General features: G+C 36.4%; 1 protein-coding gene across 3 annotated transcripts in view; it reads right to left on the reverse strand.

Annotated features, from left to right (window-relative positions):
• Positions 1 to 20,699, reverse strand: part of C8H8orf34 (chromosome 8 C8orf34 homolog) — a 480,177-nt gene that overhangs the window by 98,261 nt on the left and 361,217 nt on the right. For all 3 annotated transcript variants that reach the window (XM_050800254.1, XM_050800253.1, XM_050800252.1), the window contains one exon: positions 11,880 to 11,965. In XM_050800254.1, coding sequence (XP_050656211.1) covers positions 11,880 to 11,965 — 86 coding nt within the window. The remainder of the gene's footprint in view (positions 1 to 11,879; positions 11,966 to 20,699) is intronic.

A 20,699-nucleotide genomic window follows, 5' to 3' on the forward strand; every position in this document is an offset into this window, starting at 1 on the left:
AATTCTCTGATATATAAAACTGTTGTGATAATAAAATGACAGAATTTGTTGTTGAAAAAATCATATTGTTTGTGAGTTAAAGTAGAACATGAAATAATATTTAACTTAAAAACAACTCATGAAAAATGATAAGTATTTTCAATCTAGAAGGGCCCAATAATGTCAGGAATGTGCAAGAACCACAGTTATCTTAGTTATACAAATAAAGCAAGATATTTTGGCATATTATCCAGCTAATTGTTGGAACATAATTATATTTAATGTCCTTTTTCTTTTTTATAATTTTAAAATTATTTGTTTTATCTATCAGTTGTCTCCTTTTGGGGGTTACACAATTTGAGTACTATTTTGTGCTCTCTCTTTCAGATGGAATGGAACGTTCTGAAAAAAGTTCAGAGAAAGGTGGATATTATTAAATGGTGATTGGTTTTCCATTTCAATGTATGAAGCAAGAAGTTGCAATTACTTAGCCTGAATTGAATACATTGATGGGTGAGTGAGTAGTGGCTTTCAAATATGTGGAAAAAAATGATGCAACCTTTTTCTTGTGTCTTCTGACATTGTAACAACCATCAGAACAACAAGGATTTCTACGGATTATAAAGAATTCTGTGATAGGTAAATGGAGCAACTAGGAATAATCTATCCAGAAGACTGTTGACTTCTCTCAGTTGAATTTGAACTCCTTTTCAAATTAAAAAAAAAATCAGTTAAGAGAAAGGTATTTTAAACCACTGGATTTAAAAATTAATTTCTTATATTTATTAATACTTGAGGGAATCATATAAAGCCCTAAAGATTTTCCTTTAGCTTTATGTACATATGCAGACAGATTTTTCTGTTTCGTAAAACGTATACTCTGAAAAGAGAATTAGAGCATGAAATCTTTCAAACCCTTAATGACCACCAAACACCAGGGAGACAATGGAAAGCTCAGCACAGATCCATAATCATAGCTTTTGAATCATGGAGCTCTCTCTATCTCTGATAACTCAGAATTTTACATTCAAGAAGACAAGTTTCTAAATTCTGGGGCACATAGTTTATGTAGATGTAAATGCGGATTTTGTTTTAGAACACAGAATACCTTCCACCGTAAAACTGACTTCAGGAGAAACACATCGTTCTCAAGTTGTAGGTGAATTTAAGGATTTTAAATCTACCTTTCCTAACAGAACATAGATATTAAAAATAAGCAAGTTTTAGTGGATAAAATCAGGAGAGACAAATGAGAATTATACCAAATGCAAAACTATTAATCCACTTGTAAAGAATACATGAAGCTCTAGCTCCCAAAACCCAATTGTAAAGGTGACAATAAATTTGTTAAAATAGGATGTAAATTAAGCATAATTTAAGTCCTCCAAAACTGAATTATATTCTGCAGAACTGTGAGCAAATGCTACTATAATTTTAGTATTCACTCAGTATGTTTCCTGTTTTGTTTGTGTATTGAAGTTCTTATTTGAGTAATCTATTGATTTAATAAATAACATTAAAATGTTCATTCTACATTACGAAGAAAATTATTTCCATATATAGGACAATAAAATCCACCTTCTCATGGATTTGCAAATTTTTTTAAAGTTAGAAACACTATAAATGAGTTCTCAAGCTCTTCTCCACGAGTAGTTAATGGTTTTTAAGAGATGTCATTCTGCTTGATTATTTATGTATTCATTCTTTCATTCATACATTTACTGTATTTGTATATTTGTGTATTCATTTATTCAGCAAATACTATATGCCAAGCACTGCATTAGGTGCTTTCAAAAGAAGTTGAATATTTTCTGTGCACTTTCTTTCATGAAATTTACTTGAACACATTTACAGGGCAGTATTAACTTTTTAACAAAGATGAACATTTATAAAGAGAAAGTATTAGTAACTTTGTATGATTTACATTTTGTTCAGTTTTGTTTCTGTTGAATTATCCCTGGTTATTGGTACCATATCCACAAAGACCTATAATACAGTAATCTCCATTGAGCTTAGTATGAAGGGACAGCTATAAGTACTGCCAGAACATTTGAGAGTTTACATAACTACTGTTTTTGAAAGTTATGAAGTCAAATGGATACTGTCAAATAGCCCAAATCTAATAATAGGATACCAATCTAACAAGCTAGTAGGGACCAGAGATATCATGAAAGTAAAACCTTAGTGTTTAATGCTTGGAGCAGTAAATGCCATTGTTTATGTCTTCTAAGTGCATCGCTTATTAACAGTAACAGGTGAGTACATAAGTGCAAGCTATTTTGCTCTGTCTATTCCAGAGCAATTTCTTTTATGCATGATTTTCAAATGTAAGTAAATTTTTTTAGCTATTTAAAATCACCTATGGGTGAGTGGGAAATGAGTCCCTAAATTTGTCAAATATTACAGTTTATCTTATATCCTCATTTTAGAGAAGAAGAAACTGAAGCATGGAAAGATAAGGTAATTTTACCAGAAATCTAATAATCCGTGGTAGCAGTAGGACTAAAAATTCAGCCTGTGTGGTTGATTGGACATGTTGGTGGGAACCTAAAAATCTGTAGTTGATTGCAGTGCTTAGCTACATCCAACTTTTTTCAGCCATTATTTTTACTTTTGCTGCTTGTGTCACAACAGACTTTTTTTATGCACAGTTATACCTATTTATAGAAATATTTATGCTTGCCGAGCCAAGTTCAATGTGGATGCACAGTTGACACAAACTGTCAACTTTATAGCACTTTCAGATAATGCCAATGCTATTCAATTATTGGATCTAGTCATTTGACTAACTTAAGTAGAAAAGAATGTACTAAATCAGAAACTCATATTCTGGAATTTGCAGATTAGGCATACTAATAATTGAATGTGAAGAATGCAGGATTAGGCATTTCAAGAAAGGAGCTTAAAGTATAATCTGCAACACATTCTTGATACATTATTTAATTTCTCCGGAAATTTGAGTCCTTATAATACTCAGTAATTATGTAAATGAGATTGCTGAAGGATATATACAGGTAAAGATTGGTAAGTTGGAGTTATTTTGATAAAATTTAAAAAATTATTGGCAACTAATTAAATAGTGTCTGTCTTGTGCCTGGTTTTGTATGGGGCATGATAAGTAACGTAAGAAAACTTCAAGAAGCATATAATCCAATGGAAGTAGGAGAAACAAACACAGAAGAAGCAATTCAAAACAATTTGGGAATGAGAGAAAGAAAATATCAGAGAGACTTTACATGATCTTACAGCAGATGATCTAAATAGGCAGAGAAGGGAGAGAAAAGGCCTTATTGCTAGTCAGGGAAGGATGGCGTAAGTGAAGATACACATGCAAGAATATCTACGAGCAGAAACCAGACTGACTCCAGAAGCTGTGCGAGTGTCAACGAATGGCCAGCCTGGGGCCTCCATGTTGCTAGTGACACATTACTTAATGTTCATTATCAGGGTTAAATGTCTATCATAAGAACATGCCATGTCATCACCACAGATGTGAGTATGTATTAACTATGGCCATTTCTTTGTATTACGCTACATTAACATTGGTTTATGTTCCCTTAGCAGTTTTTAAAAAAATATTTATTACCTAATATTTGACATATAAAAATACAACATCTGTAAAACATTTATATAAATATAACATGCAAAATATATCACAGCTATTATTATATGTGATATATTTAAATTACAAATTACAATGACAAAATAAACACCCCAAACCCACCACTTAATAATTAGGGCATTTTCAATAACCTTCATATATGTGTGGGCTCCTTCCTTACCCCATCACCCAGTCTCCCCATACCCTTGAGAATAACCAATATTTTGTGTTTGTCATTCCCTTCTTTAAATATAGTTTTGTCACTTATGTTTTCCTAAAGAATGTATTGGCTAGATTTGCTTTTTGGAGCTTTATTAAAATGGCATTCTGTGACTTGCTCTTGTTCAAGAAGCATTAGGCTTTTAAAACTCATTTAATGGTGAGCTGCAACTTGCTTATACCAGACTGGGAGAACCAACTACCATTTCAGTTTGGCTGCTGGAAATCAGTCACAGTGGGAGTATTCACACCATGGAAATCATCAATCTCTACAAATCAGGGCTTTCTTTTTTCAGGAAAACAATTGTTCTACATTTACACACTAGAAATCTGAATGCCTTTCAACTACATACAGGGGATCTATTTGTACGTCACTGATTTTATCCATTGCCTGTATGTAGTTGAAACGCATTCAGGTTTCTACTGCATAAAAAAATTTCATAATTTATCCATTTCCCTGTCTATGAACATACTAACAAGGGTTGTTCATATTTCATGCTATATGAAACTTGTTTCTCTAAAGCATTTACCTAGAAATGGAGTTTTTAGGTTTTAGATTATATAAATGCTCAAGATTTTAAGATAATGGAAAACTTTTCAAAAACTCATATACCTGTAATATACGAGTTTCTTTTTACCTATGACTTCACCAGAACTTAGTTTTGTCAGTTTTCTTAATCAATGCCAATCAAAAGCTTGTAAAAGAAAAAGGATTGTATCTCTCCATGGTCTTAATTTGCTTTTCCACGATCACTAAGGTAGTTTAAGTATTTTTCATCAGCTTGTTGGCCTTTTGTGTTTCTTCTCTGTAAAATATATATTCATAATTGTTACTTATTTTTCTATTGATGTGTTGATTTTTTATTTATTAAATTGTAGGTGTTCTTCATATTCTGAATATTAATCTTTGATCAGTGGCAATTACATTGCAAATATGTTTCCCTATTTGTGGCTTTTCTTTGGGCATCTTTTTTTAATTTTTAATTTTTTAATAGGTTTTTGGGGAACAGGTGGTGTTTGGTTACATGAATAAGCTATTTAGTGGTGATTTCTGAGATTTTGGTGCACCCATCACCGGAGCAGTGTACACTGTACTCAATGTGTAGTCTTTTATCCCTCGCCACCCCCACCCTTTCCCCCAAGTCCCCAAAGTCCAATATATCATTCTTAAGCCTTTTCATCCTCATAGCTTAGCTCCCACATATAAGTGAGAACATATGATATTTGGTTTTCCATTCCTGAGTTACTCCACTTAGAATAATAGTCTCCAATTCTGTCCAGGTTGCTGTAAATGCCATTATTTTGTTCCTTTTTAAGGTTGAGTAGTATTCCACTATATATATATATCACTTTTTTTAATCCACTCATTGATTGAGGAGCATTTGGGCTGCTTCCATATTTTTGAAATTTCAAATTGTGCTGCTATAAACATTTATGTGCAAATATCTTTTTCGTATAATGACTTCTTTTCATCTGGGTGGATATCTAGTAACAGGATTGCTGGATCAAATGGTAGATCTTCTTTTAGTTCTTTAAGGAATCTCCACACTGTTTTCCAGAGTGGTTGTACTAGTTTACATTCCCATCAACAGTGTAAAAGTGTTCCTTTTTACCACATCCACACCAACATCTATTATTTTTTGATTTTTTTACTATGGCCATTCTTGCAGGAGTGAGGTGGTGTCACATTGTGGTTTCGATTTGCATTTCCCTGATCATTAGTGATGTTGAGCATTTTTCCATATGCTTTTTGGCCACTCATATATCCTCTTGAGAAACGTCTATTCATGTCCTTAGCCCACTTTTTGATAGGATTGTTAGTTTTTTTCTTGCTGATTTGAGTTTTTTGTATTATAGATTCTGGATATCAGTCCTTTGTCAGAAGTATAGATTATGAAGATTTTCTCCCACTCTGCGTTTTCTGCTTACTCTGCTGATTATTTATTTGACTGTGCAGAAGTTTTTTAGTTCAATTAAGTCCCATCTATTTATCTTTGTTTTTGTTGCACTTGCTTTTGGATTCTTGGTCATGAAGCCTTTACCTAAGCTAATGTCTGGAAGGGTTTTTTCTGATGTTATCTTCTAGAATTTTTATGGTTTCAGTTCTTAAATTTAAGTCCTTGATCCATTTTGAGTTGATTTTTGTGTAAGATGAGAGATGAGGATCCAGTTTCATTCTTCTACATGTGGCTTGCCAATTATCCCAGCACCATTTGTTGAATAGGGTGTCCCTTCCCCACTTTATATTTTTTTTGCTTTGTTGAAGATCAGTTTTCTGTAAGTATTTGGGTTTATTTCTGGGTTCCTCTATTCTGTTCCAGTGGTCTATGTGCCTATTTTTATAATAGTACTATGCTGTTTTGGTGACTATGGCCTTATAGTATAGTTTGAACTCAGGTAATGTGATTCCTCCAGATTTGTTCTTTTCACCTAGGACAGCTTTAGCTATGCAGGTTCTTTTTTGGTTCCATATGAATTTTAAGATTGTCTTTTCTAGTTCTGTGAAGAATGATGGTGATATTTTGATGGGAATTTCATTGAATTTATAGATTGCTTTTGGCAGTATGGTCATTCTCATAATATTGATTCTACCCGTCCATGAGTATGGGAAGTATTTCCATTTGTTTGTGTGGTCTATAATTTCGTTCAGCAGTGTTTTGTGGTTTTCCTTGTAGAGGTCTTTCATGTCCTTGGTTAGTTATATTCCTGTGGTCGCTGTTGGTATACAACAGAGCTACTGATATGTGTACATTAATTTTGTATCCTGAAACTTTGCTGAATTCATTTACCAGTTCTAGGAGCTTTTTGGATGAGTCTTTAGAGTTTTCTAGGTATATAATCATATCATCAGCAAACAGTGACAGTTTGACTTCCTCTTCACTGATCTGGATGCCCTTTATTCCTTCTCTTGTCTGACTGCTCTGGCTGGGACTTCCAGTACTATGTGAATAGAAGTGGTGAAAGTGGGCATCTTTGTCTTCTTTCAGTTATCAGGGAGAATGCTTTCAAATTTTCCCTGTTCAGTATAATGCTGGCTGTGGGTTTTTTATAGATGGCTTTTTTACCTTAAGGTATGAACCTTCTATAACAATTTTGCTGAGGGTTTTAATCCTAAAGGGATGCTGGATTTTGTCTGATGCTTTTTCTGCCTTTATTGAGATGATTATGTGATTTTTGTTTTTAATTCTGTTTATGTGCTATGCTACATTTATTGACTTGCATATGTTAAACTATCCCTGCATCCAAGGTATGAAACCCACTTGATCCTGGTGGATTATCTTTTTGATACTCTGTTGGATTTGGTTTACTAGCATTTTGTGAGGATGTTTGCATGTATGTTCAAGGAGTCTGGTCTATAGTTTTCTTTCTGTGTTATGTCCTTCCCTGGTTTTGGCATTAGGGTAATATTGGCTTCATAAAATGATTTAGAAAGGATTACCTCTTTCTCTATCTTTTGAAATAGTGCCAATTCTTCTTTGAATTGCCTGATAGAATTCAGCTGTGAATTCATCTGGTCCCTAACTTATTTTTGTTGGCAATTTTTTATTACTATTTCAATCTCACTGCTTGTTATTGGTCTGTTTAGAGATTCTATATCATCCTGGTTTAATCTAGAAGGGTTGTATATTTCCAGGAATTTATCCATCTCCTCTAGGTTTTCCAGTTTATATGTGTAAAGATGTTCATAGTAGCCTTTAATAATCTATGTGTTTCTGTGGTATCAGTAGTAATATCTCCTGTTTCATTTCGAATATAGCTTGTTTGCATCTTCTTTCTTCTTTTCTTGGTTAATCTTACTATATTTATCTTTTCAAAAACCAATTTTTTCTTTCATCTATCTTTTGTAATATTTTTGTTTCAGTTTCTTTTAGTTCTCCTCTGATCTTTGTTATTTCTTTTCTTCTTCTGGGTTTGAATAGTTCTTGTTTCTCCAGTCCCAGGAGGTATAACATTAGATTATCTGTTTGTGCTCTTTCAGACTTTTTGATGTAGGCATTTAATGCTATGAACTTTCCTCTTAGCACTACTTTTACTGTATCCCAGAGGTTTTGATAGGTTGTGTTACTATTATTGTTCAGTTCAAAGAACTTTTTAATTTCCATCTTGATTTCCTTGTTGATCCCATGATCATTGAGGAGCAGGTTATTTAATTTCCATGTATTTGCATGGTTTTGCAGCTTCCTTTTGGATTTGATTTCCAATTTTATTCCAGTGTGGTCTCAGAGAGTACTTGATATAATTTTGATTTTCTTAAATTTAATGAGACTTGTTGTGTGGCCTATCATATGGTTTATTTTGGGGAATATTTCATGTGCTGATGAATAGAATGTATATTCTGCAGTTGTTGGGTAGACTGTTTGGTAAATATCTGTCAAGTTTAGGTCCATTGTTTCTTTGTTGACTTTCTGTCTGGATGACCTGTCTAGTGCTGTCAGTGGAGTATTCAAGTCCCCCACTATTATTGTGTTGCCATCTATCTCATTTCTTAGATCTAGTGGTAATTGTTTTATAAATTTGGAAGCTCCAGTGTTAGGCATATATATATATTTAGGATTGTGGCATTTTCCTGTTGAACTAGTCCTTTTATCATTATATAATGTTCCACTTTGTTTGTTTTTAACTGCTGTTGCTTTAAAGTTTGTTTCATCTGATATAAAAATACCTACTCCTACTTGCTTTTGGTGTCCATTTGCATGGAATACCTTTTTCTACCCCTTTACCTTAAGTTGATATGAGTCCTTATGTGTTAGGCGAGTCTCCTGAAGACAGCAGAAACTTGGCTGGTGAATTCTTATCCATTTTGCCATTCTGTGTATTTTAAGTGGAGCATTTAGGCCATTTACATTCAATGTTAGTATAGAGATGTGAGGTAGTATTCTATTCTTTGTGCTGTGTGTTGCCTGAATACCCAAGTTTTTTTTTTCACTGTGTTATTGTTATATGAGTCCTGTGAGATTTATGCTTTAAAGAGGTTCTACTTTGGTGTATTTCAATGATTTGTTTCAGGGTTTAGAGTTCCTTCTAGAAGTTCTTGTATTGCTGACTTGGGAGTGGCAAATTCTTTCAGCATTTATTTGTCTGGAAAAGACTGTGTCTTTCCTTCATTTATGAAGCTTAGTTTCTCTGAATATAACATTCTTGGGTAACAATTGTTTTGTTTAAGGAGGCTAAAAATGGGTCCCCAATCCCTTCTGGCTTGGGTTTCTGTTGAGAAATCTGCTGTTAATCTGATAGGTTTTCCTTTATAGGTTACCTGATGCTTTTGCCTCAAAGCTCTTAAGATTTTTTCCTTCGTCTTGACTTTAGATAACCTGATGACTATGTGCATAGGCAATGATCTTTTTGCAACGAATTTCCCAGGTGTTCTTTGAGCTTCTTGTATTCAGAGTTCTAGATCTCTACCAAGGCTAGGGAAATTTTCCTTGATTATTCCCTCAAATATGTTTTCCAAACTTTTAGATTTCTCTTCTTCCTCAGGAACATCAACTATTCTTAGGTTTGGACATTTAACACAGTCCCACACTTCTTGGAGGCTTTGTTCATTGGAGGCTTTGTTCATGTTTTTAAAATTCTTTTTTCTTTGTCTTTGATGGATTGGGTAAATTGAAAAACCTTGTCTTTGAGCTCTGGAGTTGTTTCTTCTGCTTTTTAATTTGATTGCTGATACCTTCCAGTGTATTTTGCATTTCTCTAAGTGTGTCTTTGACTGCCAGAAGTTCTGATTATTTTTTATTTATGCTACCTATTTCACTGAAGAGTTTTCATTTCATATCCTGAATTATGTTTTTGATTTATGTAAGTTGGACTCACCTTTCTGTGATGCCTGCTTGATTAGCTTAATATTCAATCTTCTGAATTCTTTTTCTGGCAATTCAGATTTCCTCTTGATTTGAATCCATTGCTGGTGAGCTTGTATGATCTTTTGGGGGTATTAACCTCGCTTTTTCATATTACCAGAATTGTTTTACTGGTTCCTTCTAATTTGCGCAGACTATGTTAGAAGGAAGATGTAGGATTCAAGAACTGCTGTTAAGATTCTTTTGTCCCTTAGTGTGTTCCCTTGATGTTGTGTTCTCCCCATTCCCCTAGGAATGAGGCTTCTTGAGAGTTGAACTGTAGTGATTGTTTTAGCTCTTCTGGGTCTAGTCATCCAGTGGAGCTACCGGGCTCTGGGCTGGTACTGGGGAGGGTCTGCAAAGAGTCCTGTGATGTGATCAGTCTTCAGGTCTTGCAGCTGTGGATACCACCACCTGCCCTGGAGGAGGTAGCAGGGGAGTGAAGTGGACTCTGTAAGGGACTTTGGTTATGTTTTTGTTTAGTGTGCTGGTTTTGTGTTGGTTGGCCTCCAGCCAGGAAGTAGTGCTTTCAAGAATGCATTGGCCCTATGAGGAGGATGCAAACCCGCCCTAGGAACACTTGGTTAAGTATTCAGGTTTCTCAGGTGGTGGGGAGGGCCATAGAGTTCCCAAGAGATTATGTCCTTTGTCTTTGGCTACCACAGCAGGTAAAGAAAGACCACCAGGTGGGAGCAGAGATAGGTGTGCCTGAGCTCAGCCTCTTCTTGTGTGGGACTTGCTGTTTCTGCTGTGGGGGATGGGAGTGTGGTTCTCAGTCCAATGGGGTTATATTCCCAGGGAGATGATGGCTGCCTCTGCTGAGTCATACAGGTTGCCGAGGAAGTAGGGGAAGGCCAGCAGTCACAGGCTTCACCCAGTTCCAAGGCAGCCCATAGTCCTAAAGGCTGGTCTCACACCCACTGTGCCGCCTCAACAGCAGTGAGTTTATTTCCAGGCAACAAGTGATCAGGGCTGAGAACTTGCCCCAGACCATGAGTCTCCTCATCTAGAAAGTAAGAAGACTCACAAACTTTTGCATCTCAGGGAGCCTGCAGTGGTGGTCCATTTCCTTCAAATAGTCTGTGGATTCTCTCGGCTTTCTTGGTATGTTCCTGCGGTACTTCTTGGAGCAAAAGTTCATGATGTGAGTCTCCACATACTGTTCTGTCTGTCCTAGTGGGAGCTGCAATCTGGTCCTGCCTCCTGTCACCATCTTAATCTTGAGCTTCTTTGGGCATCTTTTGATAAACATGAGTTTTTAATTTTCTACAGTTGAATGTTCCAATTATTTCTTTTATGGCTGGAGATGTTTTTGTACTGTTGAAGAGGTCCTTCTCAATCCAGGTGTAAGAAAAATACTTTCCTATAGTCTATCTTCTAACTAACCAGGTTGAATATATGGACTGTGTTTTGCTCTTACGCTGACTGATGAAGATGTGATGTACCTTAGATGGCACTGGAGTGACATTACCTGTACTTATTTACATATACAACAAACATTTTGAATTGCTCTGATATTAAGTTTGTTTGCTAAGTTAAGGAATTTCCATTTGGTACTATAGAAAATGGAAATGAAATAAGCAGCTTTATTTTCAGAAAAACAATGAACCAAAGAGGGGTGAGATTGTCCAAGGAGGGCCAAGAAGGGAGTTATACTTGATGGAGAAAGAGGGAAAAGACATAGACCAGGCAATATTAGGGCAAATACAAAGGAGGCTGACTCTGGGAGGAAATTCTGAAGTGACATTGACATAAATGGAGACCAATTTAAAGCAGGGCTGGGAGAGAGGGAGTATGATATTGTCAAGTATGATATTGACATTTCTGCCCAAGAAGAATGACTGGATCGATGACGTGAGAATGGGAGCAGCGGGTATAGCAAGTGACAAGGGGCAGAGAAACAGTTTCATTTTCTAGAAATCCAGCTGACAACGTGGATTTCTAAAGTTTGAATTAGTGACATAATTTAGGGAGTAGCCAACTTACAGTTGATCTGTTTGAACCTTAAACAGAACAGGGGCATAAAGAGATTACTCTTCAGAATCCACACTTCTCAATTCCTTCTATCCTTTGCTCTTATCCTGACACAAACAGCCCCAAGGAGTGTGCCAGTGGTAGATACGTGACCTGCAGCTACAGTGAATTCACGCAAAGGAAGATGTCTGGTTTACTTTTTTCCTTTATTTCTTTAATGTTTAAGTGCCACTAGAACTGCAATAAATATTGTTGAACTTAAAACTTACCGAATGAATCTGGGATTTTTTCATCTGGAGAATGAAGCATTGGTAGTGACTCTTCTGTCCTTTCTTCCAGATTGTCTCCTTGAAGCCTAAATAATTAAAAATGGTCATTGAAACATCTCATAATGTTAAATTGTGAAGTGTGAACTATGCACCATGGGGAACATGGCTGTGAACTTCAAGATTCTAAACTCAGATATGCATGTTCAAAATAGAAATATAAGTTCACTAAAGCCATTTTAATATAAGATTTTTGCTATTCTAACCATTAAGGAGAAGTCTTCTATATTTCCTGTTATATACCTGCTATACATGCCAGGATTTATCTAGGTAGAATCTGCTTTTCTTCTCAGTCTGATCGTAGAAAAGTTTAGAAGCACATATTTTCACTTAAACCCCAAATGGGAATTGAGTGGAAGGAAAACAAGAGGCCACACAGTGTGCTCGCCTAGCATCAGGGTCTGGGAGTCATAAAAGGGTTTTCTTGATTCCACAGAGGTTTATCAAACACAGTCTTCCAAATCAACCAACCTAAGCTTTAAGACCTGTGGGTCGAGATATGTATCAGCAGTGGAGGTAAAGATTCCTAAGGTGTGACTGCCCAGGCTTCTCATAGACACTGAGCCTTCCTCAGGAGAGAACAATAAATACAGGCATAATTTATAACTATACTGGATTGCTTCAAATGTTATAATGTTATATAAGTTGTAATTTTTATGAATGTTATAATTCTCAGCCATTTTATATCTTTGCTTTTATACACCACAGCAGAATCTCATATAATTTGCTTTTTGACTTTTACAAATTCAATCATATATGCATATCTCTTGATCTTCTGTGTAATTACAATGTGAATTATATATGCACCATAATTTTTATAATATTAAATTCTGCACATCCCTCTATTATACATTTATACTTACTTATTACCTTCTGTATATGAAATCACACTTACTGTATTGTATAAGAAAATTAAACAATTCTCAAGGGGAATTTCCTGAAAGTTGTAACATTTTTTGCTAAACTTTGTATGGTTTTGTACTTTTAATTAATTTTTTAATTAATTTTGTAAAAAGGCCACTTTTAAATAAATAAATTAGCCACATATTTTTCAAATATTCTCTACTTTTTATTATATTCCCTTTGGATAATCAATTTCAGTATTCAGCAATATCAAATATTCTGTTGTGGGCTCTCTTTGTCCAGGACCATTCTATCAAAATCATATCAAAGAGAGAAGGTACAGAGATGCATTAAATATTAAAAGGTATGAGTAAAAATTATTATTGAAAATTCACAATGAACTCCAACACATTGGGATATTTAATATTAAGTTAAAACCCCAGGCCAGGTGTGGTGGCTCACTCCTGTAATTTCAGCACTTTGGGAGGCTAAAGCAGGCAGATCGGTTAAGGCCAGGAGTTCAAGTCTGCAGTGAGCCATGATCACGCCACTGCACTCCAACTGGGGTGACAGAGTGAGCGCCCCTGTCTCTAAAAAAAGTAAATTTTTTTTTAATCCTTAAAAGAAAATAAATCTCCAACAAAGACAGAAGGAAGCAAGATCTAAAAACAGTGCTGTAATTTTTGTTTGCTTGTTGTATTCATCAATAAAACAAAATATTTATTTAGCACTTACTAATATGCTCAAGCATAAGCCAAATGTCATAGAGATGCAAAGAAATTATAACTGTCCCTGATAGGCTTTAATATATCTTAGTGGAAGAGACCAATGGCTATGGACAAAAACTCAACAAATTGGGTGGCCTTGTAGCTGGCTTGTCCTTGTCCACACAGTGCCCTCCAGATACCTTAAGAGCTGAGTTTACCATGACTTGGCACCAATTCCATTGCGGAATGCTTCACAGCCCTGCCATCCTCGAGTGCTCTGCCAATGTTTCCCAAGCTGTAATCCACACAGCACCACTTCTGTAAGAGGTTAATGGGTACTGTGCAAACAAGGGGTGTGTGGGCAAGTCCGGGAAATACAGTCTAAATAAAAGTTAAATTGTTTTTTGTTTTTTTACCATAAGAGTTTTACTCATACTCCCAAAACTTTTTGCTTTGCTTTCTAAAACTCCTTTTCCATATTAAACAAACTCCCTTATATTTTCAGCCCCTAAACAGAATGTTGGCTGCTCGTCGTTTTCATATTGGAAAGTCTCCCCTAAGAATATCACATCCCTTTTCTCTAAGACTCTTTCAGTACCTCCTCTCCCGGGGAGGCTGCCTGACCCAGCAACCTGAGATAGCACAGGATTATGTATAACTTTCTTCTCTCTGTCTGCAACAACTTGGGTCAGGCTTGGAATTTTCTTCTTCAACTCAAGTGTTATTATTATCCTGAGTGATTTTGATATTCATGTGTATCTACCTGCTAATGTTAAAGTCCCTTGACCTCCTCACATTTGGAGATCTTCCCTTCCACTTCACCTTCCTTAACCTAAGGACAGACTTGGAATTGCTTCACGGCAGAAATCTGTAAGCCCCGTGTTCTGGTCTCCGAAAACAAACTCACCTCCTTCAGGCTCTTTCACAGTGTCACTCTCCTTAATACTTTCCATCCAACCAAATATTAACAAACCTCCATTTCCCTATTCTTTCCCCTGAGTATCAGGGAATGTCCCCTCCTGCTTCCTTGCCTTCCCTGCTCAGTTGGGACTCATTGTCTCAGCTTCTCTGCACCCCTGTCCTCTGTCACTCCTGCAAAGGCAGACTTCAAGCCTATATTCACCTACCGTTTTTCCTGCACATGTGCTACTGAACAATACTCGAGAAAATCATCATTCTAGGATTGGTGACTATAAATCAGTGATCTCTAACTTTAAACTTGAACTTCTTGGTTGTCTTTCTTTTTTCCATTCCTTTGAAAGTATTTTCAAAAATCTTGCCATCAGTTCTCCTCTGTGTCACCCAGAACAATGATGTAATCAGGAGTACAGGCCTCATCTTGCCCTCACACACCACCTCCAGAATTATCTTCACCCTGATCTGTATTCACCACCTTTCCAATGCACAGAGCACAGGAGGCCCTGTCTCCTGTATAAGGCTGAGGTTATCCATTATGCTGGAAAGATTAGGATCTCAATGTCTCATCAACCTATTTTATCCACTGTCACCCCACCACCAGTATTTTTTCTGTTTTTTTCCACTATCATTTCTCACAGCATATGAACAAGCTCACTTCTCTTTCAGTCTTAAAAAAAAAAAAAAAAAAAAAACCCACAAAAATAAAATACCTCCCTTAATTATGTAAAATAACTAGCTGTTTCCTTTTCATGCTCAATCCTCTTTGAGCCAAACTCCCATATTTTTCATTCAATGCCTTTACATCCACGGTTTTTATTCACCCCTCAACCTATTTTAATTTGGTTTGTGCCTCCACCACGAGAAAACAGCTTATGCCGACTGCCTGACCTCCTAATTGCCTTGCACAATGGGAAATTTGCAGCCCTTGTCTTTATTTGACCTTGTGGTCAAATAGATGTATTAATATCTATTTGTTCTTAAGGCAGTCACTGCTTTTCTTCTGTGGCCCTTGTCTCTCCTGCATATCTGACTACCATTTCTCATTCTCTTTTAAAGGCTTTCTCTCTTTGTAAACCCATAAATATTATATTTTCCCTCAGCTCTATCCAAGGCCCTCCTTTTCCAATTCTAATCATCTCCCTGAATCATCTCATCCACTTTGATAGCTTTTTTAAGTTCATATAGGTTGAGAAATTTTAAATCTTTATCTTAAACCATCAGCTCAAGACTGGCATACCCAAATTCTTATAGGACATATTACTTGTATGCAAGATAAGCTCCTCAAAGGCAACATGTCCAAAAGCAAACTCATCTTCGGAATCACTTTGCCTCTCATTGCACATGGCTAACCAATCTGTCTTGCTGAATCTACTTCTTAAAGAAATGTCTCGAATCCATCACTTCTTTATAGTACTGCCATAGTGTGACTTCTTATCTTGATTTGTCTGGATTATTGTGTAGTTTCCTTACAGACAGGCATACTTAGAAACCCCTTTTCCATATGGCTACTAGAATGTCCAAAACACAAATCCAGCCATATTTTTCTCATATTTTAAATATTTTAGAGCAAGAGGTCTTAACATTATATTCATGTTAACATTATACTCATGTTAAGACATGGGTATACTCATGTTGCTCTAAATATTTTATGAGTATAATGTTAAGACATCTTGCTTTAAAATAAAGCATGAGAATATTATGGCTAGATTGGTGAGCAAGTGGTCTTAACATGAGTATATAATCACAATAGTTCACAGTGAATGGAATGAAGAGTTGTGGGTGGATGTGATCTTTTTTGGAGAGAGAGAGACACTAATTTTAGCCAGCTTCTCAAAATAATCCTTGACTCACAAGGATTTTAGAACTACCATTTTTATTGGCCTCTCATTACCTACAAGATGAGTTATGTCTCCTTAATAAGTCATTTGAGTCTCTATATTGCATAATCCCTACCTGTGTCTGCAAATTCATCTTCTTCGATCCTCCAGCATGGAATTTATACTCCATAAACTCCAAACTGCTTTTACTTTTTTCAGGAATTTTGTTATTAAGCCTCTGTGTCACTATACTATTACTTCTGGCAGACTATATCTACACCTCCCCACGGCACCATCCCTCTGCATTTTACTATCTGGCTTGTTTCTAGGTTTTCATTCTAGATTCTCCTCTTTTCTGAAGGTTTTCTTCCAAAAGTCTTACCACCTGTGCAAATCTTTACCACAGCTCTTACTTCAACTGTGATTTAATTATTTACGTGGATGTCTGTGTTTGCCAAAACACTGCAAGTGTCTTAAAGGAAAAGATTTTGTTTTTCCTATTTTTATGTAATTAAAGTCTAGTTTAGATAGAGCTTGGTACATTGTAAACTCTAAAAGAGATTTCTTAAGGTACTTCTTAGTGATTATTTCATCTTGGAGATAAAGAAAAGAAAATGTGGCCCAGCCCTATATTGGGGATTTTGTATAGAATACTATAGTATACTTATAACTATATTCCCTTGAAAAGTGGTAATAATTATGCTGCATATATTTAAGGTTAAGCTCTTAGCCTGGTTCACCCTGTGCAGGGTGTGAGGCAGAGGCTTATGTGTGAGTGGTTGTTTGACCCGGGAGGCAGGAGTGAGGGACGTGAGTGTAAAACATGAAAGGAGGAAAGGCAACACAGCATGAGTCATTGAGCCAACCCCGGACAGGTGGCTGTTGCTCAACCCCACAAGAATTTTTGAGGAGCCTAATGAGGTGTGTCCACTTGAAGGATGAAAGGACAAAGCACTTATTCACAGGTTTCTGGTCAAGGGTGGGCCTTGGGCACTAAAATCCCTGAGCATTTGAGTTGCACATACATTTGTATTGAATAATTCCCATTGGCCATCCTGGGTCAGGAAATAAGATCTGAAAGAAACCAGGATGAGTCAAGATGCTGAACTTTGCATTTGCACAAAGTTGCTTGTCCCCACTTGAAGCATGGGAAGAAATAGTTGTCAAGAAGAGGTGAGGAAGAGAGTATTTGAAGTGGGATACAAGTGGGGCTGATAAAGACAGTAAACGTGATTGAATTTAAAATAACGGACTGAGATTGGATTTTATACTGGCCAGTGAGATCTTGCTAGAGGAAATGCTGTTATAAATATTAGTAAATTCCGTTCCAAAGTCTGTGTCATTAATCACCTTCCATTGACTTAATCTTAACAGTGAATGAGGCAATGAAAGTTTGTATCCACAGAGATTATTGTACCTATCACAGAGCCTATGATAGTACCTAGTACATGTGCATGATCAATAAATATTTTTTAAATAAATGTTGCTGAAAAGTTTCTGGCTCTTACAAGATAGACTTAAGGAAGATGGACTAGTCAAGAGAATAGAGGTCAGAGTTCGTTAAGAGGATTGGTTGCAATAGTAGTAGTTATAATTTTGCTTGCTTGGTGATGTTATGAGATCCAACTGATCCTGATGTTTCACTCTGTAAGAAAAAGCAAGGAGACTGAAAATAGTACCAAGTAGCAGCCAATTACTGGACTAAAAGGATCAATAAAGACACACAGCAGCCGAATCCATAACGAGGAGGGAGTTTTAAATAATATAAACAGTGAGAGAATGGATGGTGACTTGTGCTAATTTTTTTATACTTTAAAAACCCAAAACACCCAATAAGTTGATATAATTCCCTTAAAAAAATTCCCTGATGTTGAATGTCAATTCAGTTGAACCATGTGATAGATAAGAGAAGATTTAAATAACCAAATTAACAATTTTTTCCTGTTGGACTGAAATGGCATTCAGATTTCAGGTTCATGAGGAGTCATCCTTCCATATATTATCATGGAGAAGCACACACACTCATACACATATATAAAATACTTGTAATCTTCCCTGAGTACTTTCTGGAAGAAAACAATATCTAACTAAAGAGTAGACATTTGCCAAATGTTTTTTTGAATTGAGTACGAATTGAATACGTTGCAAGTAACAAACATCGAGATAGGTAAGATAAATTCAGATGCAATCTTGCAAACCAGAGGAACTAAACTTCGTGTAGCAGGAAGCTTTGAAAGTTTTCATTTATATGCCTCATATGGTAAAAGCAGTACTAAAAACATAATATTCATCTTTGTATTGGTGAAATCTAGGAGGGTATTTGGGGAGCTTTTGTGATAATCCAGCAAGAGTGATAATTCAGCAGAAGCATGGAGTAAAGGGTGTGTATGGAAAGTGCCCATGGTGGCCGAAGCAGTTTCAGGTGCTAAGGAGAGAGTAATAGGTAAAGCTGGCCAGCTTCCGTTCTCATGGAGATTACATTATGCCAACTAGAGACGATGAACAAACAAGTAAAACATACAGAATCAGATGTCGATAAGAGATCTAGTTAAAATTAAAGGAAGGAAATGTAAAGCACAGAAGGCATATGAGGAGGGTCTGTGGGAGGGGCAGTGTACAACTTCATAGCGTGTGTCTGGGGAAGGCCTTCCTTGAAGGTGATCTGTGAGCCTAAACTTGAAGAAATGAGGGATTAAGTGACTTAGACCTCTGGAAAAGAGCATTACAGGAAGTGGGAATAGCAAAGAAAAATATATGGAGGCCAATGACCAGAGTGGCTTGAATGAGGGGAGGAGTGGGAGAATATGCCATCAGAGCGGTAGCTACGGCATTTGATGATGAATAATCCAGTTTTCTGATGACAATGGGAAGCCACTGGAGAGTTTCAAAACATAGAAGTGACTTGATGGGACTTTTGCTATAACCTGCTGTGTTGATGATAGCCTGCAGGAGCAAGCATAGGAGCCAGGAGACACTTTAGGAGGCTGTCATACCAACCGTAGTGAAAGATGAGTGTGGCCAACAAAAGGTGCAGTGCTGGAGGTGCTCAGAAGTGGACTGGCTTAATTAGACTTTGGGGGTGAAAGAGCAGAAAAAAAATGTAAATATTTCTGACCTGAGCAGCAGAACTAATCCTGTTGCCATTTAGCAAAATAAGGAAAACAGAGAAATTTGGTAGGGATTAAGTGGAATTTTGTTTGGGATATGGTAAGTTTAAAATGCATTTCAAGGAACATTTATTTTGCTTTATGGAATAAAGTATTATCTGATTCTAGAATCGCAATGAAGATAATTGAGATCTCGTTAAGCTGAAAAATAAATAAATAAAAAATAAATAAAATGCATTTTAGACAGGTAGGTAGAGGTGTAGAGATGTACGTGGAAATCCGTGTGAAGATCTCGAACAGGCTGTTTGAAGTGGTGGGGAGAGTTTTGCCTTCCCTGGATTCCAAAATTTCTACAAAGAACTTTAGAATATGATATACTACTATTTAATCCAGCTACTTAGAATACTATGATATTATATTTCACTGTAAAATAAATAGTAGATCCTGATGAATGTCAATTAGATCAGGGGAACCACATTAAACAGTTTTGGTTTTAAGAGATTTTGAGCCATTGGCTTCAAAGGGTTAGAAAATTAACCTATCTTTCTCCTCTAAAGTCTGCTTTTAATTCACAAAGCCTCTTTCATAACAACATTCATCAAGTTACTTCTAAGTCTCTTTCAAATGTTAAATTTCCATTTTTAGAATTCCAGTATGTTTCTCCAGATTTATTTTTTGAGGGAAATTCTAACAACTTATTGTCACTCACTCAATTTTGAAGTCTTAAAAAAGTCAAAACTGTCACCAACATCAAAAATTTATTGGGCACTTTCAAAGGCAAAGCTCTGCCTTAGCCCTGAGCCTGTAATTTGGCATGAGACCACTTGCATTTGCATGATCTGCCCAATTACTTTGCAGGCCTCCTGAAGCCAGACACTAAGGTCTGATACTCTCCACAACATCGGGGCCTTGCATATTAATTTAGGCTTGTGGTCCCCAGAATAACTGTCTAATTCAAATGCTGTCTATCTGAATTCCCTCAGCATTTGAATGGTTCCTTTTTACCCTAGGAAAAAAGTCACTGCTGCCCTACAAAACCTTGCCTCCATCCTCCCCAAGTCCCAGGTCTTCAGCATGTTCTTCCTCCCATTCTCTTTTCCAAACCCACTTAACTCCATCTCACTCTTCTCTTTGATCCTTGATGATTCCAACTTGACACCTTGGTGAGCAATCTGCTTACCTTGATTCTGGCCCTGTGACACCATCTCTCAGATCCCTCCCAGATATCCCTGCATCCCAGACACAGCTCTACCTCTCCCAAATCTTTTCCAAAAAAATTTCCAACACTACCTAGATTTCCTTTCTTATTTTAGTATATTCTTTTCTAGTTTATTTGTTTGTGGGTTTTTGGCATTTGTCTGTAGGTACTCT

The sequence above is a fragment of the Macaca thibetana genome, chromosome 8 (genome assembly GCF_024542745.1).
Source record: "Macaca thibetana thibetana isolate TM-01 chromosome 8, ASM2454274v1, whole genome shotgun sequence".
Classification (NCBI taxonomy): domain Eukaryota; kingdom Metazoa; phylum Chordata; class Mammalia; order Primates; family Cercopithecidae; genus Macaca; species Macaca thibetana.